General features: G+C 39.4%; 1 protein-coding gene across 9 annotated transcripts in view; it reads left to right on the top strand.

Moving 5' to 3' along the window:
* GTDC1 (glycosyltransferase like domain containing 1) overlaps positions 1–19562 on the top strand; it is a 414534-nt gene that overhangs the window by 376814 nt on the left and 18158 nt on the right. For 6 of the 9 annotated variants that reach the window (XR_006602412.1, XR_006602410.1, XR_006602411.1 and 3 more), the window contains 2 exons: positions 1160–1230; positions 1935–2026. Coding sequence is in view for 4 of the 9 variants with exons in the window: in XM_045066517.1 (XP_044922452.1) it covers positions 1160–1230; positions 1935–2009 (146 nt within the window). In the remaining 5 variants the exon portion in view is untranslated. Of the gene's footprint in view, positions 1–1159; positions 1231–1934; positions 2027–7106; positions 9481–19562 lie in introns of those variants that run through there. The other 3 variants (XM_045066515.1, XM_045066518.1, XM_045066516.1) reach the window with 1 other exon arrangement.

Here is a 19562-nt window from a genome sequence, read left to right as displayed (position 1 = left end):
GAAGTAAATACTTTTCATTTAAACTAATTTCAGTCAACATAATAAAATAGGGAAAACATCACCCACTTAAAAACAGCTTAAATTGCATGTGCTTTGTCACTATAAACAAACAAGGTAAACATTGACAGAACTTCAGATTATTGTTGGGTTTAAAAAAATCTGTAGTTCAAAATAAAATTCTGCCTTTGGTCAACATTTTGGATGCAATTCAAAGTTTCTTATAAAATAAACATATTTTAAAGAGTGCTTTGAATTTCACTGTGTAATTTCTAGCCAACAGAAATTACAGTGGTCTCTTTAAGGTTTATTATATGTCAGATCAATAGCCATTATGCAGGGCTAACAACCCTCAAGATGCAATACCTTCCCTCTCCTTAACTCTTACTACTAGGACAAGAAAAAAAAAAAAAGAAAAAGAAAAACAACTTCTTATAGCTTTCCCTTGAGGAAATCCTCTCAGAAAGTGAAACTTTCTTGTTTATTTCTTGTTTACTAATAAAAGTATTCTTTTCTGATAAACTGGGAAATTAGCTGAATTTTTGGCCAAGAAAGCGAAGTGTTCATTAAGGTAATCTTCATGAGAATTTTTCAGTAAGAGGGGGGATAGTTTTGCATTCTGCAAAATAACAAATTATTTTGAAGCATGAGCTTAAAATGAAAATGCCCCATCACAACAGATTGTAAATTTTTTTTTTCTGATGCTTTTAAAAGTGCCTCGATCATTTCTGCGACTACAATGTTAAAGTTAAGTATTTGCTATTTTATTTAAACATTTTTGAAAAATGAACATTCTGGAGCTTTGCAACATTATTAAGAAAAGCTGTCCATACTTTACCATGTTGTTACATGTGTTTATCTGCTGATTATAAAATGTGTTAAACAGTATTTTAAAAACAACAAAAAAAATGCAGAGCTGCGCTTTGATTAATTCAGTGAACAAAACATATGCTGTTGGTTCTGTTCAATGAAATTCATATATGATCAATAAAATCTTTTAAAAGAGCAACTTTGGCTTTAAGGCTTGTACTGCCGACCATGTTTCTCGTCCCAGCTAACTCAGGGCTCACACTGTTAACTTAGGCAAACAAAACCACTTTGTGGCTATGATAGTAATGTCTTTTTAATATTTTTTTTTATCCCCGTTCTAAAATTCCTTTAGGTTGGAAGCTGTGTATTGTGGCTGTTACCCACTCTGTCCCAAAGATTTGGTTTATCCCGAAATATTTCCAGGTAGCTGCTTTACTGTACTTTCATCTTTGTGGAGATTTAATACATGATTCATGCTAAATTAGAAAGTTTGAAAATAAACTTAGGCAGGAGCAATTGTTTATTTGGCAAGTCAACATGTTAGTGTTAAGGAAAATTTTATGTGTTTTAATACATTAGAGTAAGCTTATATTTACCATCTGTTCTTTTAAGATAACAAAAAAGCAAGTTTTCAAATAGCATTCTTCATTGTTAGCATACACATCCCATAATGATGGATTTTTATAAGCAGGTCAGTGTTGCTGCAATTGCTTACAGATTTTTTTTAATGATATACACAGAGAAAAATCAAGGACTGGAAGTCACACCAAATTATTTAAACAATTGACTAGTTAATAATATGCAACTGTTGTTACAGGGTACATACGGCTATAGTACCAGTTCTTTGAAAAAAATTCTCATCACTAAATACATCACATATGCATTGTGTTACATTAGAATAATGTATTTTAATCACCCAAAGGAGATGTCTAAACAGCACAACTACACAGTCTTATTTAGCATTAAACATCCTTGTGAGCTGAGGTAACCTTATAAAATCATGCTTAAATAATGTAAAACACGAGGCAGCACAGAGCAATATGCATTTTTAATTAGTAAAGTGACTAATATCGAGTGTGTGCTTTGAGGTTTTTGTTTCATTAAAAATGTATCTGTTTTTCCTGCAGCTGAATATCTGTATTCTACACCTGAACAGCTTTCAAAAAGGCTCCAGAATTTCTGCAAGAGACCAGATATTGTAAGAAAACATCTTTATAAGGTAGATATTGAGGAGAGATTTACGTGGTATAAATGCCATATTGAAGTACAAAGAAAAATCTTTAAAAAAAAACATTTAATTAACATACTAATGTTTAAAGGAAACATGCTAGGGAGGGATATTAGTTGTTACACTAACAAGGATTAATTAAACTGGATGCCAGTTGTATTAACCTAGGTCTTATGAAATACGTGCACTTAATGCACAGTACATGCTTTTTTTTTTTTTAATTTATTGTTTTCTAAGATGACTGTCCTTTACATTTAGCCCCAAGAGGCTTATAAAAATGAACCTGGATTAATGTAACTCATTAGTTTAAAAGGAAGTAAAGGAAAGATTCCACAATTATACTAATGAGGATAAGCCTTTCTTCCCATCATAATGAAATCTTCAGGCCTCAAAAATTCAGGTGAATGACATTTGTGAAGTTTGGTGTTCATTTTTTGACTACTTTGAAGATGATTTTCAAGAACCAAATGTTTCCCTTGTCCAGTTTAATCAAATGACATAAAAATCCTTGGTTTGTTCAGAATGAGACTGCCAGTCTCCTCCCTTGAATGGCAAAGGGAGAAATGGTTGAAACAGCATCATCATGAAGTCCCCTCATTCATGATCTCTTTTCTCTTGTTTGAATCAAGAATTTTACATTGTTGAAATCACAACACAAAGAGGCCCTGCTTGAAGTCTAAGTAATTGAACTGGGATAAATCTGCTTTACGACTTTGGAAGGTGGCTCTAGGCCATGAGTAATATACCTTTTTATATTCTTTGAATGTAGCATCTTCATTTTACATAAATTCAGTATACTTTACAATCTAGCAGTTTTATAATCCAGTGTATTTTAATTTTCCCATGTTATGTATAACCTTCCTACATGAAATACAGTGTGCTTCCCCTTTTTTCCTCTCCTTTTCTTCTTCATGGCCTAAAATACATATTTACATAGTGATACATCAAAACAGGACTTTGTTTCTGCAGGAAACAGTTAAACTTCTAGAAAAAGGGAGAGAACCAAAAATGCAATTTAACACCCAATTTCAAGCTCATTATCTTTCATTGTCTATTAACTTGGCAATGGTTCAGAAGGTAGCTCATAATAGTTTAAAATGCTGACTGAACAGTTCCAGGCTCCAGTATTGCTCCTTGAGTCAATACGATTGTACCAAATATAGGGGAAGCTTCCCAGACAAAACAGCCTCCCAAGGTTTCCATCCACAGCTCCTGATTTTGGAAGTTCAGTTGTGGTCTGCTTTGTATAAAATGTTCCTCCGGTCGTTTTCCACGTCACTGGCCATCGGAAAGGGCAGACTGTGAAAATCGAAGAAACAGAATCAAAAGTATTTATGCAAATGGATTCCTTTTCTATCTATGACACAGAGATCTTTTCAGTGAGCTCACCATCAACTCGCTAATTTTGTTCTTCCCTCCTGGGGAATTTTGGGTGTAGTTTAGCTTGTTTTTTTGTTTTTTGGGTTGCTTTTTTTTTTTTCCAGTTTTATTGAGATAGAAGCGACAATGCAATGTCAGTTCACAACCTACTGCATAGTGACTTGACCTCCACATCTTGGGGAATGGTCACCCGCATCAGTTTAATTACCATCCGTCATCTCCTAGAGATACAAAAAAAAAAAAAAAAAAGAAAATGTTTTTTCCTGAAGTACTTAGAATGATATTTCCACCATCAAAACGTATTTAACTTTGCTTCAGTTTTTAACTTTGCTTCAGGTTAGGCCTCATTATCTCTGTTAGACTTTGTGGACAAATTTTTAACCATTTCAGAAGTTACTGCAACAAGTTGCCTTGAGTGACAAAAGAAAACAGACATGTGGTTGAAATATTTTAATACAGCTACTCCGTAACATGGCCATAAGTATTTATTTTACAAACAAATACTGGAAAAACACTGAAACAATGTCAGCTTAGTGGTAATGCTGTCACTCATTCCAGATTGTTCCTTGCCCAGCTTAAAGATCACCTATGCCTTAAATGTTATTTCCTATTACTGCTTTTTACATATGTTTTTGGTCTGTACATCCTAAAGTGCTCCATCTCAGAGTTTTAGAAATTAGAACTTTATACGTCAGCATGTATAAGAATTCATATGTATGATTCTTTTTTATGTCTTTTCTACCATGGATTTTTTTTTTCTTATAAATCTGTTACACACTTTCAGATGTGTCCTCGTGTGTAAATCCTGATATTTTATCTAAAGATTAGTCTTAAAATTAATAAATTAGTCTAAGAATTATAAGTAATCAAGCTTTAGGATGCATTTGTCAGGAGAAACTGATAAAAACCACAAAGAAGGGCCACAGATTTAGTTTGGTTACTGTAATGGGACTTAGAACCAAAACAGAAAAAGAATGCCTTCTAAAACTTTATCATTAAGAATATAATAAGCTATGGTATTTCCAGCCTTATGTTTTCTAAATGTACACATTTTCAGGTAACCATTTGCTTTCACTAAATACAAGAAAATTATTCCCCCCAAGGCAGTATTTTCCTTACTTTTCTTATGCAATGGAAGAGTCTTTGTGTGTACAGTTAAAGAGAATGTTGGGGTTTTTTTTAGACTTATTCCATTGGACAGTGCTGTTTTGCTTTTATAAAACATATGCTTCTAAGATCTAAAAGGATAGAATGTCACTGAATTCTTTAATTTGCTCCTTTTACATTTTTACACCTTACTCTCTTTTTTTGTCAAAAGTTTACATTTTAAAATCATCTCAACTGCTTTTCACATAGGGTTCACTTTAGGATAGGATTTTTCATATGGATTCACACTTAGAAATTTAATGACTAGAATAAGGCTACTAACACTTGGCTTTCTTCTCACATGAGACATTATACTTTCAATATGAGTGAGAGTTTGGGGGCTATAACTTGAAGCAGGATTTGAAACAGAATGCTAGTAACTGAAAAGCAGAAACAGAATTGGATACTTTTTTTTTTCTTTAAGTGACTTTTTCTACTACAGAACACTGTTGCCGGTGACTTCTCACCTGAAATGGTTTCAGATTTGAAATGTTTAAATTCCTCACATGCATGCAAGTATGTTCTTCCTCACTCTTTCCCTCTCTCTCTCAATCTCTCTCTCACACAAACACACAGACATACACAAACTTTTCTTAAGATCTTTCTTAAGAGAAATCCAATGCATGCAGAAATTAAATGTTTCTTAATTATTTTAAGAATCTAAAACCATTTTTCTTAATTAAAAAAAAAACTAAACATTTCTTTTAAAAGTTTACATCTAAGTTGAGTCATTGACTGCAGCCTTCTCGTACTTTCAGGACACTTCCTTTTCCGAATAGGTCAGACACATTGGCCACATACTTGTCACACAGATTAAAAATAGGTTTCATTTCATCCACGATAGAGAGCTTTCTGTGACTCCCAAACATAACTTAAAGACACGGTTCTAGAAGTAACTATAAAATAATTAGCCAAGTATTGACTTTTTACACCCACAATGCTTTTCCAATGCTTTACAACCCAAATAAGTCTAATACCATGAAGTTGTATTTTTGCCTCATTTTTTACTATGTGAATTTACTTACTGAAAATTCCCAACAACTTTTTTGAGATCTATGCCTTGTGTTTTTACAGATTTCTCATCATTATATTTTAAAATGCTTTAGAGGAAAAAATTATGGACATTTACCTTGTTACCAGATTGAAAAGAGCACAGGGCACAAACAGGGCACTTGTGTAAAGTAAATACCGCCCAGAGAAATGGGGTAGATCTTCATTCCCATCTTATTTCTCATTCCCTTTTATTTACAAATTGTGCGATATTTTGTGTGCAAAAAGAAATACATTCTCTCTCGGACTTTCTGAGAGTGACCTGTAGTTTCTTGAGATTTTTCAGCTGATAGCTGCTGATTTTTATTCTGTTCTCCTCTTCAATGCTCTGCAACATTCTAGAAACTTCTATAACCTCGTCTTAATTGGAGGAGAGAAGAATTTTCAGATTTCTGCCTCAAAATGATTCCAAACAATGATTAAGCTTACAGTTCAGATTCAGTGCCCAGAAAAGCCATTTGTGGCTGTCTTAATTATATCAGGCTCTATCTCCCTGAACCACAGCCACGCCACTTTAAGTTTCCTGCAAGACACCGGTCACTTTATAGTCCCCTTTTAATTTGAGCTTGTATTCCAGATGTCAGCAAGGTGTTGCTCACTTGTATTAACACTCCTCCAAAATCATGACTCTTTTTCCTTAAAAATGAAAACTTAAAAGCTGGTGACATTTTTAGAACTTCTAAAAATCTCTCAACTGCACCAGCACAATTTCAGGCAACTTCTCAATCTCTTCTCCCTCCTCCCTGGTCTTCTCCCTCTCTCTGTCTTCACTCCCTCCCTTGATTTTCTTTGGCTTGTTTGTCTTTTGATTTGTCTAAACAAAATAAAAGCAAAAAACCTGTAGCACAATGGAAAGACTTGGGGGGATCAAGATCAGGTAGAGGTTTTGGCGTCTCCTCCTCCTCTGCTACTCATTTGCAGCCTGGCTCTAGGTGAATCTCTCTATATGATTCATCTGTTAACTTGGAGGAATTTTTTTTTCCTTAAATTCTTAATAGCATTTTCCCCCTGAGGTACTGCTATAATGAAATAATAAATATAAACCTGTTTGTAAACTCAAAGGGCTTTATACATGTCACATAACAGTAATGGCATTTCTCTTGTGCCTTAACCACTTAAAAGTGAAATTCACATCAGCAAATGCATGGGTTAGGAGTGTTGTCTATCTGGTGTTTATAAAAGTTAAAAGTTGGATGATAAACTTTGAATACCCATCATCCATAACACAAACCAGGAAATACGTGTGCCGCGGCATGCGCCCATTTGCGAACAATCGGGAGCTTTCCCCTACAGTTGAAAAGACAGTTCCACTTTAAACCAATCAGAGACCAGGATTTCCTGAGTTGATGAAACTCGAGAACCATTTATTTGGTGGCTTTTTGATATCTAATTGACGTAAGTTATGCAAATGTGCAATATGAATTTTGAGCATACTTTCGTCTTTCGGTTGTTAATGCTTCTTCATTGCTTTCTCTTCTCTCCCTCCCCCTCACAGGGTGAAATGACTCCTTTTTCTTGGGCAGCCCTACATGGTAAATTCAGGTCTCTGCTTACAACAGAACCTAGGGAAGATTTGTGACAGATGGGGCTAAGTCACAAACTTGCAGCCTAAGGCAGAATCTGTAGAACTTTCCAGAGTGTGCCCATATTTACCTGATCAGAGAGAAAAGAAAATCTGCAGAGGAAGCTGAGCCTGGCTGCTTGTCATAGCTGACACAGAGCCATCTGCCACAAACCTGTGGCGGCTTCAGATCTCCCATCCCTGCCACCACCCCAACTCAAATTAAATACAGATTCCTAGAGACGTTATGATGGTTACACATGTCCTCGGCATCACATGGAGGAGACTGTTCAAAAAAAAATATGTGGCCTGTTGTATAACCGCACTCATGTATCCCATATGTGGTGCCACATTGAATTTCCGGTTGAATCCGTTTTTATCCTTTGTACTGGATGACATGGTGCCTGAATTCTTTCTTTTTGCCGACACGATGGCAGCCAAACTGCAGCTTCAAAAGCTCGCGCTTGGCTGTGTTTCTACCTAGGTTGCCAGGTTATCATCGGAGCCTTCTTGTGTCCTCAAAGGGCCACAGGGTCTGAACGGGGGATCAGGATGCTACCAGACTAATTGGGCAGCCATCTCAGAATTGTCTGTGGGCAAAGGGCTGCTTTAGCACTTTTATTTTAGCAAATTAATGACTCTCTGGCACAGGGGTTTTTAAGTGAAGGTATTAATAAGGGGTCTGGCAGGTAGTCCCATGATTCACAGAGTTACATTTGCATTTAATTTATTTTAAAGTTGCGAGATAAACAGCTGTAATTTAGACAAACATGGGAAACGCACTAAGTGGGGCCATCTTGCCCATAAAATGAACACTGAGATACTTGTTTTAATTTTTTTTCCCTGGGGTAAAAAAAGAGAAATCAAAATACTTCTACTAAAACAGTCATTTTGGTAGAAATATTCCTCAAAAATATTTGCATCCAGCTACAAATAAAATCTTTTCAAGATAAATCACTTATGATTCCAATAGCCAAGCTGCTGTATTTGTTGATATAAAGATATTTTGAACGGCTAGATTGTAAAATAAATTTTTAATAAAGTGCCTACTGCAATTTTTAATTAGCATATCTCATTTATGTGTAAAGAGTGTACATCTATCTGTATGTTTCTCGCTGAACACTTTCCTTGTGTCAGAGACAACGAATACAATTGTTTCTTTTCCGGATGTACAGGGATCTGTTTTGCAAATGTTTGTAAGATATTATGACATTTCCAAGATTTTCTTTGCATTCTGGAAAGCAGGAGGTAAACATTTGTAGTCATTAAGGTAAAGTCTGTTGATAAACCATCTTCTGTTTACTGACAGGTAAATTGTAACTTTCCTAGCTTTAGAAAAGAGTAACTTTTATACACTGCAGAGTGAGGAACAGCCAGGGAGCAGAGGGTAGACAAGCGCCACGTGTGGCCTTCTGGCTTCTAGAAGGATTGAGTGGTCTAGCAGGCATCCGAGACAGAGCAGGCGATGATTCAGAAGTCTGGTAGGGCCCATTTGACAGGTAGCAAAATAGTCAGCAGGAAAGAGATCAAGGTCCGGGAGCCAGATAGAGCCCTCAGGATAGCGTCAGTCTTACAGATCAAAGAAGGCAGGAGGAATTCAGAATCCATCAGGCCTGGGAACGGAAAAGCAGGAAGAGTGAGAAGCAGAAACAGCAAGCCCTGTCTTTGCAGATAGTCCTCTCCCTGACCTGTGTGAGATCTTTAACACATGGTGGGACATCACAGCACTGGCTTCAGGTCCTATCCATTGTGGGGAAGTCACTGAACAAATTACCTCCTCACCCCAAAAAATTATTTTTTTGGGTTCTGGGATTATTTCAGTCTGAGACTGGGGGAACTCAGAATCTATCAGGTGTGCTCCTTTTGAGTGTAAAAGTTAAGGTATAAATATGCCTAAGAGGTTCTTAGACCCTTTGGGCAGGGTTTATCATCTAATGAGATGAACTAGACCAGTAAATTTGCTTCAGTCAGAAGGATGCCATGTCACAGTGATGTCTTATCAAAATAATTAAGTATAATCTCACAGCCAAGAAACAATGGTTTAGTTTACTGTGTTTTACTGTCATGAAAAGAATGGGTTCCCCTTTTATAGTAGACATAGTTGAAAGTTACCTGTGTCTGGAGGGTTTTTCTCCCCTGTACCCATAAATACAAATCAGCTTTTGTCTTTAGCTGTAACCCAGGATCCCTTCTAGAATAAAAATTTACATTAAAGTTATCATTTCTTAAAACAATGCTGTCAGACTTGGTATTAGTGCATATAAACAATAAAAAGTTTTGTAAACGTGTAATTCTTAACATTTGAAAACTTGAAGTGTGTGTGCATCTGTGTGTCCACGTGTGTTGTGTGTTTTTCTCAAATCCATGATGTGGTGGGATGGAGTATTGCTAAGTTAACCCATATTTCAGGGAGGTCACAGGATAATTGCGAATACAAGTTGATTTTTTAATTCCTATTTCCCTTACTTTGAGTAAAGAGATCGAATGCTCCCATTATTTCTTATTTTGAGTATGTTGGAAATTTCTATCTTTCTTTTTTGAAACATTCAGTTCTGTTCATTCTTTTCAAATAAATCACTAAGCCAATTTCAAGTTTTAAATATCTTTCAAAGTCCTCTCATTATCAAGACCTTGGTACAGTGTCCAGGATGCCTGCCATGAACTTACCCAATCAGTGTTTCTGTGCTAAATAGCAGAGCACCTAGCTCTTAAGCTATGCATTTATACCATGTTGATCAGGGATAGGTCAAAAGACCTCCCTCAAAAAAGCTTGGGGTTTAATAAGCATCCTTCAGATATGGCTAGGTTTAAGTGCCCTACTCGGGCTCTCAGATGCTCAGACATGCCACATAAAGATGGCAGCAGAATCAGTAAGTCGATGAAAACTCACAGCCATAGAGGGCTACACAGATTCATTTCAACACCTTGAAATGCATCTGGAAGCAAAGATTTCATTTTATGTTGAAGGTGTTAATTATATTTGATATTTTTAAAAGTAAAATCTGTTTTTGAGAAAGCATCTGCTACCCAGAAATATTATGAGCCACAATAAAATTTTCAGTTAAGTCTCAAGATACTTTCTGTGGATGATAGAATCAGTTTTCAACTGATAGCCCATGCTGTCTTTTAATGTTGACATATTCCATGAGTTTTATTCTTCTATTGGCTGTTGACAAGTATCACCCTAAGTGCCTTTCTGTTTCAGTGGAAAATTGGGTGGCCTTTAATATCAGATTTTATGTTGAACAATGAAGAGAGTATATTATAAACCACTGACATGTTTCATTTTAAAATGGGAACTGAGATTACAGGACAACTAAAGATTCCATAATATACTCTCCCTTCAGAGCCGTTCATTAAAACGCAACTGGGAAAGTTTAAAAACATTCAAACAATTCTACGTGCAGCTCAAAGCTGTGTATATTGTTGATTAAAATATAACAACAACAAAACCACAGGGATTTACACCAAATGTACAATGACTATTAAGTCAGAGGAGTGACGGTACAAAGCACAGACATGTACAGGAAGAGGCACATTGACTCGGTAGCTAGTGGCTTATTTCTTAAGTTGGGTCATAGTATCCAAAGGCTATTCGTACTTTTTATGACTTTTTGTGTGTCTTGAATGTTCTCACTGGATATGCATTCTGATGGGAGCTATGAATACTTCGGTTAGTTTTGCTACCATGCCTTCCTTAACATTTTTTGACTCTAAACTATTGATCCAGTCAGAAAACCATTTCCCTTCAGACAGTGGAAGAAACTGCCCTGCCAGTTTTGCATGAGAAGACTTTCCTTCCCTTACCAGGAGCCAGGGACTTAACCTTGATTCTGAAACAAATCATACTTTGAAGAAGTCTTACGTGATGGTCCATGGGTCCCTTTCTCCTGGGGCTGCTGACCACCATTCCTCACTAATTCCTGTAATGTTACAAACTCAACATGGAAAACCATAGTTCTATAAACCCCATTTTGAAAGATAATGAGAAGAAGATAAAGAAAGATGTTACATGAGCCAGTCTTCACATCTTGGAAAATTCAGAGGTGTGTGGTAGAGCACAGAGTTAGCTGAGCTCCCAACCACACTAACCATTTCCCACAGTAGTGCCTATGCCTTTTTCTCTTCAAGACAGGATCAATTCAAGACAGGGTCAATTCAAGACAGGGTCAATCCTTTATTGCAATCCATGAGAAGGAGCTCTCCTTCATGCCTTTAGAATTAATTCCCTCCCTGCATATGAGGTACATATGACTTCGGGGACTGGGATCCTCGTTCACCCTACAGCCCATTTTCCTACAATGGAATTTGGGGTTAGCTCTTCAGGGATCCTCCCATTCTCATTACCTCCCGTTGCCTCATTACCTGTTGTAGCTCTATGGTTATGAGTTTCAACCCTAAGACAGGTTCATAATTATTCTCATAAATTGATACAAGGAACTGATGATTCGTGGGAGATGATTTAAGATGCTTATGTTACTCTCCTATCAATTACTGCATTTATTTTTTTATTTTTTTATTTTTATTTTTTTATAAACATATAATGTATTTTTATCCCCACAATTACTGCATTTAAATAGCAGACCTAAGATAGTATGCCAGAAGTGATTTCCAGGAATACTTGTGTGATACCTTTCTCCAGGAACGTGAAGTCCTTTATATTTGAAATTTTAATATTTCCAATATCATTTCACAAATGAGAAAACCAAGGGGTCATAAATAATGGCATATTTAGGAGCCAGACTATGTTGTAGAAACAGAGACTTTTTGTATAAGCCTTCCCCCGTACAGGATGGTGTCATTGTCACCTATGTGTCTTTCAGGAAGCACCAGGGTCAGTGTGCATGACAGTTGGACCCCTAGGCAAGAGGGTGCAGAGGGTAGCAGGGGGCTGCTTTGTGGCCCACATGGTTGGTCTTAAAAGAGGCATGAGAGATCATATAGTGAAGCCAATGTTTTCAGCATCTTTATTATTACTATTACTGTGCCTCTGGGGAGACATTTATCCTCGACATCCATCATAGGCCTGTCTGTCCCTGTGATCTTTACACTCAGATGCATTTATATATTTAAGGTAACTGTCCTGGCCCTCCTGGTAAGCATTTGTTTTGAAACCTGTGGGGAAACTTAAGCCCTTAGGAAAAGCTGAGTTGCTAAGGGTCCTGAAGTGGTAGGGGCAGGTCTAGAACAACCACGTGCAGAAGGCTGTGGTCAATCCAGTTAGCCAAGACCATCCCTTAAAGGAGGGGTAAGGGGCAAATCTCTCTCTCCATCTTTTCCCCCTCAATCCTCCTCCCGCTTCTCTTACTAGCAGAATGAACATGGATTAATAAGTTGCCAGTACCTTTGTATAGATTTGTTTCATGTTACTTGTGGTTGCATTTGAATTCTAAGTGGCCACAAAGGAGGAATGTGCAAGAATTCATTCCTAGTACTAAAATTTCAAACTCTGCAGCACACACGAAACTTCTGGACAGCTGAGCCTTCTCTATTGCCTTTCACATCATATAAACAATGAAGTTACTTATCCACATAGATAGAAGGCTGGCCTTTCATCCAGAGGCAGCCCCCACGATCTCACCTGGTGGCAAAGGCCTAGGACAGAGGGAGCAGGTGGCATGGGTGACTGAAGCACCTTTAACTGTGCAGCAAAGGGAATGCTCCCTCTCGTCTCAGATAACCCAGAAATTACATCCTGAAACTTACTTCCTCGGAAAGAAAAGGAAGGGGAGGGATAACTTAAAAAGAAGATACTTCTAATATGGTATTAGACTGTAATTCATAGGGAAATTTATGCCTGAGATATGAATTTCTGAAAATAGGGTTTTTTTTTTAAAGGAAACACTGACACATCCTTAATTATAGAGTAATAAATACCAATGGTATATTATCTTCTGATATTTCCTTACACAGATATCAAAGCAGGCAGCTGTTTTTGAAAACGGATAATCAAGTACAATATAAGTATATTACATCTTGTACTTACAACACACCCTTCAACTAAGCAACCCCCTGGAGCACTCAACAGTGAGAACCAGAGCTGCTTCTAGGAGAAGCTCAACTGAACAAATTAGCCTTGAATTGTAACTTAAGAATCATAGTCAAACCGAAATGCCTGTCCTTGCCAGGAAAGGCATTCCAAAGGCAAAGAGCATGCCAAGTAAAAAGGCTTTGCTTCAGGATTATGGAGGCAGTTCTCAAAAGCCAGCATAACTTAATGATCAATCAGAAAAATATAGAGCAGTAACCACACAACTGAAGGATACATAAAAATGGTACAAAGCATTAATAGTGAATGGGGAGATAGAATGGGATTTTAACAGAACGTATTACGCTCTGAGAAAGCTCTGTTTATTGCTTTCAATCCGGGCAGCAAAAGAAAGACAAACATGGTCAAAGAAAACTACGTGGACAAATGTGGGGGGTAGGAAAGGAAATGAAGGTTAAACAAGGCCAATATGATTCAGAATGAAAGGGAGGGAGGAACGTATAAGGAGCCAGCTGCAATTACTAAATGTTACATTAAGAAGAGCTGAAATTGAGAGGGGGAGGTCTGGGTATTTTACTAAGTGGATTAATGTCCTCTTCTTTGGGTGTCTGAAGTTGCAGATTTTAATTTATTTGGTGCAGGGTTTTATTGTGAAATTCCTAATGGGATGGAAGGATAAATAGGGATAATTATAAACAGTGAGAAAGTAGAAAGGGGGAACATAAAATACCTCTTTATAAATTTAACTAAAATAAATACAGGCTTTGAAGCGATGGACAGAGGTAAATAATCAACAAAATACTTAGCTCATTATGATAAAACTTAAAGGAAAATGAGAAGTACATACCAAAAAAAAAAAAAAACCCTAAAAGACAAAAACATCCATAAAGATGCGTCACGCCAAGGATTTTGAGTGACTTAGGGGCTAGTTTATTGCTAATCTCCTTTCTCCACCCATTTAAAAAAATAAATCATAACTCTGGCATTTAGAAAACTAGTCATGAACATCATTTATTAATATAAGCTTAATCCCGTGCTATTCTTCGGTGGGTGGTAAAAACATGAACTAACAACAACTGGCCTAAAACAGAAGGATTCTCTCCAATCCTGGGAAGCTCTAAGGAAAGAGAAACTCCAAATAGGCTCTTTCACCTTCCTTATTTTACTGAAGGAGAAAGTCAAAAAGTGGGGAGGGCACAGCCAAATCAGAGGACAAGAAGCTTGCAGGAGATTTTTAAAGTTTTCCTAAATAGGTATCAGAAGAAGCGACGGGCCTGACACCTAGTGTGATTTATATCCATTTATTAATCTGCTAATCTACTACCACTGGTGGGGAAGGTGGGAAATAAGGAAGGCTTTCTGCCTTCTACGACGGAAGAGACCGAGACAGAGACTTAATCGTGTCATACTGCCTGAGTGTAACATTGCTGTCATGTGGCTGGCAACCGGTCCACAAAGGTTCTGGGTTCAAGAACCCATCTGCCCAGCCAATAACATTAGCCAATAACGTTTCATTTCAATTGAAAATATGGATCAGCAGGTATTTAAGAATTACTGATGTGCAGCTATTAATCTTGAATGCAAATGCAGATAGCATTATTTAGGGTGTGGACAAGTCACTGGAACCACATGGAAAGGCACTCTGAAAAAAATGTTATAAAATGCTGTGCAGAAAATGACGGTGCAAAATACTAATGAAAAATGAGAAAATGTCATCTACAAAGAGGAAGATGTGTAAAATGACTAAACAAGGCGGCCTTGTTGCCTTCTACCTGCTGCATCAATTCTATCGGTGAACAGATTACTTGCAAAGAGGCAAAGTCTTCTATTTCTAAAGCTGACCTAGCAACAAGAAGGAGAAAACACCGGAGAGGACATTGCAGAGTGGCTCAGGGTGACCCTCAAAGGTCATTTAACTCTAGGGTTAAAAATGAGGGTGCCCAACTAGAGGTTTGTGAACACTTCTCCATCTCTGAAGAATTCAGAATATTGTGGAGGTGAAACACTGTCTGAAATCCCAGGGACAGGGTGTTTTGTGATCACAGTGAAGAGGAAAGTCATCAAAGCACACACCTTTTTCCTTTTTCCTCTTGAGCTGCAGAGCTATGGTGGGGAACTTGTGCTCTCTGGTGCTGGCTGCTATGTTCCCTGGCTTTCAGTCGGCTTGGCTTTTCCCCTGGAGTTCTGATGCTGTGATAACAGGCCAGAAAAAAAAAAAAGAAAGAAAGAAAGGAATCTACAAAACTGAAAAACAAAATGTGTGTGTGTGCCCCGCGCGTGTCTGTGTGCACGCACGCGTGCACGGTGAGATTTCACTGAAGATAAAGAATTGCAACACTCTAAGCACCAAATTTTAAAACTTAAAAAGTATGAGTAATGGAGTTCTGAAGAAGCACAATGTGCTGGAGCAGAATATTTATAGTCCCTTTTTTTGCGAGAGGTTCCCCAGACCGCTGGGTGCATCAGCAAACTGTCCTCCTACTGGAGTGTGCAGCTGCGATTTGGCCCCAGGCACCACCTACCCAGAGTCACTACCTAATGCATTTTACATTTGCACAGATAATAAAAGAGAGAGGGGGAGGGAAAAAAAGAAGTCTGAGAAGGGGCCATTTTCCCCCCTCAGCGCTGTGTGTTTCCTTTTGTCGCGGCCGTCAGCTGACACATGGAAAATGTGGTGTACGGTTTTGCTTGCCTTTAATCTGTAATTAAGGATTCCTTGTCTGGGGCTTGCTACCTCTCCTCGCCTTCCGTCCCTGCCTCTCGGGTCTTCCGCTCTCGGTCGGGTCTGGCCCCGCGCCGCCGGCGGGGGGCTCGAGGTGGCACGGCTGGGCCGCGGGCAGTGGGGAGGAGGCGGTGGTGGGGAGGCGCGGGGGCCGCGGCCCGGCCCTTCGCTCGCCTGCCGGAGAGCACGCACCCCGGCGCCCCGCCCCGCCCGGTCGCGATCCCCCGGCGAGCCAGCGCCCGACGTCGGGGCAGCCGCGCCGGGGCTGCCCGGAGCTGGCAAGGACCGTCCGCGGGGCCCCTGGAAGCCTCGGCTGGCGCTGCGCCGCCGCCCGCGCCGCTCGTCCTGTCCCCCGCGCTGTGGCGCCTTCGCGACCGGCGAGCCCGAGGTCCCGTCCGCCACGGCCCCCTTGACGCCCCGCTCGGCGCCGTCCGGAGCAGGCGGAGGGAGCCCTGCTCCTCTCCTGGCGGGAGAAAAGGGAGCGGGAGAGGGACGGCGGGGTCACAGAGTCCTAGCCGAGCCCGCCCTGCGGCGGAGTGAGCGGAGCCGAGAGTCGGAGGAGCCCCGAGGCCGGGGCTTGTCCGAGGCTGCGGGGCCGAGCGAGCCCCGGGCGGCGGCCGCGCTCGCGCTCACACTCGCGCCCACACTCGCGGGACTCGCTCGCCGCCCCGCCTGGCGCGCGCACTGGCACGCACCCACACTGGCACGCACCCCGCCACGCGCGCTCCACACTCACGCGCTGCCACGCACACGCGCCGCGTGGCCCACGGCTGCCCTGGCTCGCGTGCGCAGGGCCGGAATCTTCCCTGGCGAGCCCCCGGGAAGGCGGCGCAGCCCGGGCGGGGCACAACTCTCCCAGTCGTCTAAGTGTTTTACTGAACTGGGTTCCCGGAGTCCGCAGGTCTGTCAGTGAGACGTTAGGATGAGGATGCCCTGAGCAGAAACAAAAGTACTGATTTCTGTGCCCCCTCCCCTTTAAAAAAAAAAAAAAAGATTACCTTAAGCAAATAAATAATAATAAAAAAAATAAAACAAACAAACCACACACACACACACACACACACACACAAAGGAGGCGTAGGAATGGGCGCGGAGACTGGCTATTAACTTCAAAAATACTCTTATTCCTCTCTCATTATCCTGGCATCTGTTTAAATCCCACCCCAAGCCCCCAGCGCTAACCTGTGCTTTGGGTTACAAACGTCGTTTCTCCTCTCAACCACCAATGGTTATTTTGGAGGAGAGGAGAAGAGGGGGTTAAGAGGTATTTAGGCAGGAAAATATTTAGAAGCCCCGTGTTGGTTTGTCACTCTTTTGGTCAAATTAAGTACCTGAGAAACTTGAAATTTCCAACGTTTAATATCATTTTGAGGCTTCTAAAATGTTTGAAGAGCCTCCCGCACTATTATTTTTTAACATTCGATATTTATTTGAGTGTAAACATTTAGAATTATGTAAGTAAGAGGAAAAAATGCCCCTCTTTCTTGGTTTCACCAAAGCTGTTTGCGTTTCTTTCCATCCAGCTTGTAGCTTATTTCCTCTCTCGTTCCCACCAATAGAGATTGTCTGCTGAAATGCTGTACACGGTGACCAAATATAAGAAACCTTCATCTGGAGTGTTCGTGACCTTCCTTGGCATCTACTTCTCAAAATCCCACCCTCTCTGTTTGAAATATTATTCGAACCATAGACTTGGAAATATGGGTTGATTGGTTGGTTGGTTGGTTGGTCATTTAAAATGTGAGAAGAGCAGCACCGGGGAAACTGAGGGCGGGGAGGTGGGCCTACAGAACCCTACTGTTGAGAGGCTGAACAAGAGCACATGGGAAGTGCATCAAGAAGAGACTGTCGGTAAACAATGATAATCAGGGCTTTGGAAACTCATAAAACTGATTGAAATATCTGATTCATTATTTATTCATCACAGCATAATTTTGCAAATCCAAGAATAGTGTTTGAAAACCAAGTGTCTTCTATTTTGTACATCTACTCGGCAGATGGGTCTCCCTTTCAAAATGTAGCGAAAGGGTTAAAGCTATAATTTTAGAAAAGTATCTCAGGAAATGACATTAAGATCTGATACATTTCCCTTTCTTTCTGGCAACAATATCCCCCAAAGAAAAAATATATACTTATTGATATGATGATAATGTTTCTCATTATGAGTACAAGTGTCAGAATGATTCCTGTTTGTGCAAGTGTTTTTAAAACTGCGAGGACACTTTCCCTACTATGAAAGCTGACGAGCCAATGGAGGAGAACTTCTTTTAACTCCATAATAGCAGGTTACATAGTAAATGAACACGGATGGTCAAATAGCCAATTATGGTATAAATATCCGTTGTTTACATAGAGGTGTTAAATGAGCCTTTGGAGTACAAAGGATTAGGCCCATCTAAGCTACCACTTGTTCTTCAACCTATTATGTCTTTCCTTAAAAAGGCCAGTGCCACTGTAGGTAATATGCACACAGAACATACTTCTCTATGTTGATTTTAGTTTGCTTTATTTCAATGCACACTGTTGTTTACTTTTTAAAATTTAAATAAATGTCAGCATTGTATAATTTCTATGTTAACAAAGCAGTGAGCAAAATCCCTTGTATGTTTATAAAATATTATTGTTTAATTCACATAGTTTAGAAATTCCAAATGTTGAGAATAGGAAGGAGGCCAAATACCATCTGTTTATAACTATGATGCATCGTAATATGTGTACTTTTAAAAGGAGTTTGGTCAATCATGCCACTATTTTATCTGCTCGGAATATGTTGAAGATTTAAAATGTAATTTACAGGATTACTTTTAGTGCGTTGCATCCAACTGTGAGTTGTAAAGGAATCCGTCTCTTCTGTTTTTCTCAAATTAATCATGTAACAGCCCCAATTAATGGGGGCTGTTAAACGGGTCGCTTTCTGCTTAGCTCCAGAATTCTTCTTCTAACTTTGGCTCGGTCCACCTTCTTGAGGCTGATAAAAACTGCAAGGACAAATGAAACAAAACACTCCTAGCTGTGTCTTTCTGCCAGGAGATAGTCACTTAGAATGGGAGGCAGGGTATGGTAGCTAATAATTAGCTAACATCAACCCTGAGAAATTACCTGTGAAATACCCTTTGGTTCTGGGTAGAAAAACAACATGTGACACTCCCCGTTTTAAAATAGTACATTCTTGTCCCGGAGACTTCTGATTTAACTTACCTTTTCTTTCAAATGCATCTAATTGCATACCATGTAATAAAGGGAGTACATTTACTTGCTAGAGACAAGCAGGTTTGGATGTTGTTTTTTAAAGTTACAAACTCAAGTTCTTAGTGAGGCATTTTCCCCTTCCTTTACAAAGTAGAGAAACTCCACAACTGAGGCCTTCAATTCAGGGTGGGCGTAGTCTTGAAGGCCAGAGGTAGCTTTATCATGGGCTCTCTTCTTCAAGAAGGAGGAACTAAAAACTCAGATGTCCTGATAAAGATGGAAAATGTGATAAAAACATTTATTAGCCAGTGATGGTTGCTAGATTGGTTTTTCTGGCAAGGTAGAATCAGTAAAAAGCTGCCCCTCGAGATGCTTTTATAGACAAACACATGCAGAAATCTGAAAACACACTCCCAAAGAGCTGGGCATGTTCTGGATGTTTTCCTTCTCAGCTGAATGTTCAACGGGTGCTCTATAAAGTGTTCATTTA

The sequence above is a fragment of the Mustela putorius genome, unplaced genomic scaffold, assembly GCF_011764305.1.
Source record: "Mustela putorius furo isolate JIRA1106 unplaced genomic scaffold, ASM1176430v1.1 tig00003867_pilon_pilon_pilon, whole genome shotgun sequence".
Lineage (NCBI taxonomy): Eukaryota > Metazoa > Chordata > Mammalia > Carnivora > Mustelidae > Mustela > Mustela putorius.
This window is presented reverse-complemented; position numbering and strand designations above follow the sequence as displayed.